The 3,491-nt window shown below is 57.9% G+C and overlaps 4 protein-coding genes across 4 annotated transcripts in view; 2 read left to right on the forward strand and 2 right to left on the reverse strand.

Moving 5' to 3' along the window:
* SPRG_20942 (guanine nucleotide-binding protein subunit beta-2-like 1) overlaps positions 1-506 on the forward strand; it is a gene marked incomplete at both ends in the record, with an annotated part of 1,006 nt that extends 500 nt beyond the window's left edge. Inside the window, one exon of the mRNA XM_012349876.1 lies at positions 6-506. Within this exon, the coding sequence (XP_012205266.1) occupies positions 6-506 (501 nt within the window). The remainder of the gene's footprint in view (positions 1-5) is intronic.
* Positions 507-1,278: 772 nt separating this feature from the next.
* Positions 1,279-1,604, reverse strand: SPRG_10819 (hypothetical protein; the record flags this gene model as incomplete). Its single annotated transcript, XM_012349779.1, has 2 exons — positions 1,279-1,558; positions 1,596-1,604. The coding sequence occupies 2 exons, from the start codon at positions 1,602-1,604 to the stop codon at positions 1,397-1,399; spliced, it is 171 nt and encodes a 56-aa protein (XP_012205169.1). The 3' UTR covers positions 1,279-1,396.
* An 862-nt stretch (positions 1,605-2,466) lies between these two features.
* On the forward strand, positions 2,467-2,853 carry SPRG_10820 (hypothetical protein; the record flags this gene model as incomplete). Its single annotated transcript, XM_012349780.1, has 1 exon — positions 2,467-2,853. One exon carries the CDS (start codon positions 2,467-2,469, stop codon positions 2,851-2,853), a length of 387 nt encoding a protein of 128 aa, XP_012205170.1.
* A 207-nt stretch (positions 2,854-3,060) lies between these two features.
* The window catches only part of SPRG_20943 (hypothetical protein), a gene marked incomplete at both ends in the record, with an annotated part of 634 nt that continues 203 nt past the window's right edge, over positions 3,061-3,491 (reverse strand). The window contains one exon of the mRNA XM_012349877.1: positions 3,061-3,390. Within this exon, the coding sequence (XP_012205267.1) occupies positions 3,061-3,390 (330 nt within the window). The remainder of the gene's footprint in view (positions 3,391-3,491) is intronic.

A 3,491-nucleotide genomic window follows, 5' to 3' on the forward strand; every position in this document is an offset into this window, starting at 1 on the left:
CCGAGTGGGTCTCGTGCGTCCGCTTCTCGCCGTCGTCGGCCAACCCGCTCATCGTTTCGTGCGGCTGGGACCGCCTCGTTAAGGTCTGGAACTTGACCAACTGCAAGCTCCGCACCAACCTCTGCGGCCACACCGGCTACCTCAACACGGTCACGGTCTCGCCCGATGGGTCGCTCTGCGCCTCGGGTGGCAAGGACGGCGTCGCCATGCTCTGGGACTTGAACGAAGGCAAGCGCCTCTACACGCTCGAGGCCGGCGACATCATCCACGCCCTCGTCTTCTCGCCCAACCGCTACTGGCTCTGCGCCGCCACGTCGTCGGGCATCAAGATCTGGGACCTCGAGTCCAAGGTCGTCGTCGACGAGATCGTCCCCGAGTTCGAGGCCGTCGGCAAGAAGTCGCTCCCGCCGCACTGCGTCTCGCTCTGCTGGTCGGCCGACGGCGCCTCGCTCTTCGCTGGTTACACCGACGGTATCGTCCGCGTCTACGCTGTCGGCTCGAACTAAATGGTTCCACCCGACGTCGCCGTGGCTGCTTGGAACCCGCGCCTCGCGGTGACGGATTTTAGTAGCTATGTAAACGCAACACCACCTAATGCAACTCACTACTAGCATTAACCAGTGTCTCTCATCGCACCATGCAGGCAACGTCCTAGGCATCGACGCCTGTTGTTACATTGTTTTCGCAGAGCACGAAGGACGCAGTCGCCCGGAGATCGTGACGCATTTGCTCGGATGCCAGCTGCCCCGATTACGTCGCCTGGCTAGTACATGTGCTGAAGCGGTGCGCGTCACGACGACGCGTCAATGAGCAGGTCCGCACGTGGCTCCGCCAGCCTCTCTATCACGCGAGGTAGCACCAGCGCCGTTGTATCGCCTGCAGCCTCATGAAAGACCGTGCTCTAGCATTGCAAACGATTATGACATGCTAATTCACCAAGTCATGGCAGTGCTGTTGGGCTTTGGCAAGGGTCCGTGAAAAGATTTTTATGGGGCCCTTGGCAGGGGTCAAAGTGCTCGTACCAAGGTTGTCATGGCACGTCGTCTCGTCGCAGTCCCCATCGTCGTGCACGCAAGGTAGCGATAGAGCGACCGCTCATCATGGCCTCCACTGTGGCCTTTCGCATCTTGCATGCGTCGTGACGTGGCCTATAGCATTGGTTTCGTGGTTCCGTTTCAAGGCCAATGGCGGGCGGTCGACGCTGAACCTGTGGATGCCAGGTCGATGGTGGACGTTTGAATGCGATTCAAGAGAACGACGGTAGAAGTAGACATGGCAGGCGAGGGAAAAGATCAGTGTCGTATATTACGCGCGGCGCGCGATCGTACCGACAGCAACGAGAGATCGTCTTGTAGCGCAAGACGCCGCAAGCGTCGAGTGAATGGGGCGAACTCATTTACTTGATCTTCTTCTTGATGCGGAGCTGGTTCGAGTGCCCGCACTTCTTCTTGCGGCAGTTGGTGGCACGCGGCGGGAGGCGCGCGTAGCACACACGGCAGATCTGCTTTTCGCAGTTCGTCTTCTTGGCCAAAGCGGCAAGGGTGGGTTCAATAGCCATCTTGGAGTCTCTACTTAGCGCATGAGCATCATCGCACGTCGTCCATGTACACGTCGATGTTACCTGTTGGATAGTAGATTTCCCTCTGACTGCCACCAGCCAACCGGCCTCTTCCTCTTGAAGCAACATCCAACCAATTTGCACAACATACAAAGCACCAATCAGTGATTTCCCTCTGTCCACTGAACTTTCCGCTTAATCCCTCTTTGAAATGAACATTCACACGATTTGATACCAATATGACGCAAATACTGTATGGATGACATGCCCTTGCAGGAGCAACGTGTATTCTCTTGCAGAGCATCCGCTCGTCGAAGAACGCTTCCAAGAGGTTGGTATAGCCATGCACATGAACGCTGCGATGCGGTGGCTGTCGTCGTTGTGCCATATTGAACCCTCGCCTGGATGCAAACTCGCAATCGGCTCAATCAGCTCTGAAGCCAGCTGGACGATTCGACATTGCACTGTAAGTGCAAAGCTTGGATGCTGCAAGCTTGTGCTGGTGGCTTGTAGCTTGAACTGCAAGATCCACGCCTCACTACTCGGCAGCGTGGATGCCGGCGCCTTGGAGGGTGCTAAAGTAGTGTCGATGGTACGCCCGCCGCGCCTACAATACCTGCGATAGCAACGGTGTCTATAGACCGTGCTTACTCTGGTCAGCGTACTGCGCGTGGTGACAGCGACCACCACGTCGCTCGAAACGGCGTTCGAGGGGCTTCGTGGCGGCCCCGGCGTTTGGTCGGAAATAGTGTGCGGATCTCGGTGCATCGCGACAACCGTTTTTTATTTTACTATAAAAATACAGGCAATACCCTGACTATGTATCGCATGCCATGACGAAAGACGGAATAATAATATTCGACGCGGACCGTCGAGCGAGCAGCGCAGGCGAGTTGGAAAGCAGCGCGATGGCCGCTAAGAAGCCGTTCCTCTCGTTTGGCTACTTCATCAACCGGAGCCAAGTGCTCAAGCAGTACCGGCTCTACCTGCGCGAGATCGCGCCCTTGGCCCCGCCCGCGCGCAACGACCTGCGCAAGACCATCCGTGCCAAGTTCGAAGAGGCCAAGGACCTCACGGACGAGCGCCTCGTCAAGCAAGCGATCGCGTACGGCAACTCGCAGATGCAGCACGTCCGCGAGCTCGTCAACTCGGTCGGCCCGACAAAGCCCCACGTTGACGCATCGGCCAAGGCCACGTGGGTCGACTCGCCTAGCACCGCGGGTTCCGAGGACGATGGGGCCATGGAAGACGTGCGTGGCCGCCTCGGCGCGGGCTGGCCGTGGCAGCGCAGCTAGCAACGATCTTTCATATGATAGTCTTCTCGTTGTCGTCCTTTCGCCTGCGATTTCAATGTGTTGCATGGGGCAATTGCGATGCTGGTACACCATGCTGGCATGGAGAGCAGAGGTCGAAGACGGCCGTGCATGCGCTACATGGCGATAGGAGGCAAAGAGGACAACGCATGTGTACAACGAGGAAGGAGCATGTTGTTGTCGACGGCGCTAAAACATGTCGGCCGAAATGACGCCTAAATAGTTGTCCTTGATCGTGCCAATGGCGTTGATCTCCGTCACGTCGATGCTGACGCCCATGATCTTGAGGCGGACGCCGACGCCCTTGCGGATCTCGACCTCGCGGTCTTGCGATATCCACGCGCTGTTCTCGTGGTCGTAGCCTTCGGTCAAATCGGTCGACATGGCGTGGCGACTCACAAAAACCTGGAGCGGCCCAACCTCGGCGAAAAAGCCGAGCGGTGTTTCTCGACCCGTCACAACCGCGTCCAGCACCTCGTTCTTGAACGGGCGGAAGAGGATCGCGCGGTACGCATTGTTCTAAGCTCATCAAACCCGAGTTGTCCTGGATGTACGCCCTGGCCAATGTCTTCGTCGCGGACCTCCGTGACCGCGATGTACGTAGCCGTACTTGCCGAGGG

The sequence above is a fragment of the Saprolegnia parasitica genome (genome assembly GCF_000151545.1).
Source record: "Saprolegnia parasitica CBS 223.65 unplaced genomic scaffold supercont2.58, whole genome shotgun sequence".
Classification (NCBI taxonomy): Eukaryota; Oomycota; class Saprolegniomycetes; order Saprolegniales; family Saprolegniaceae; genus Saprolegnia; species Saprolegnia parasitica.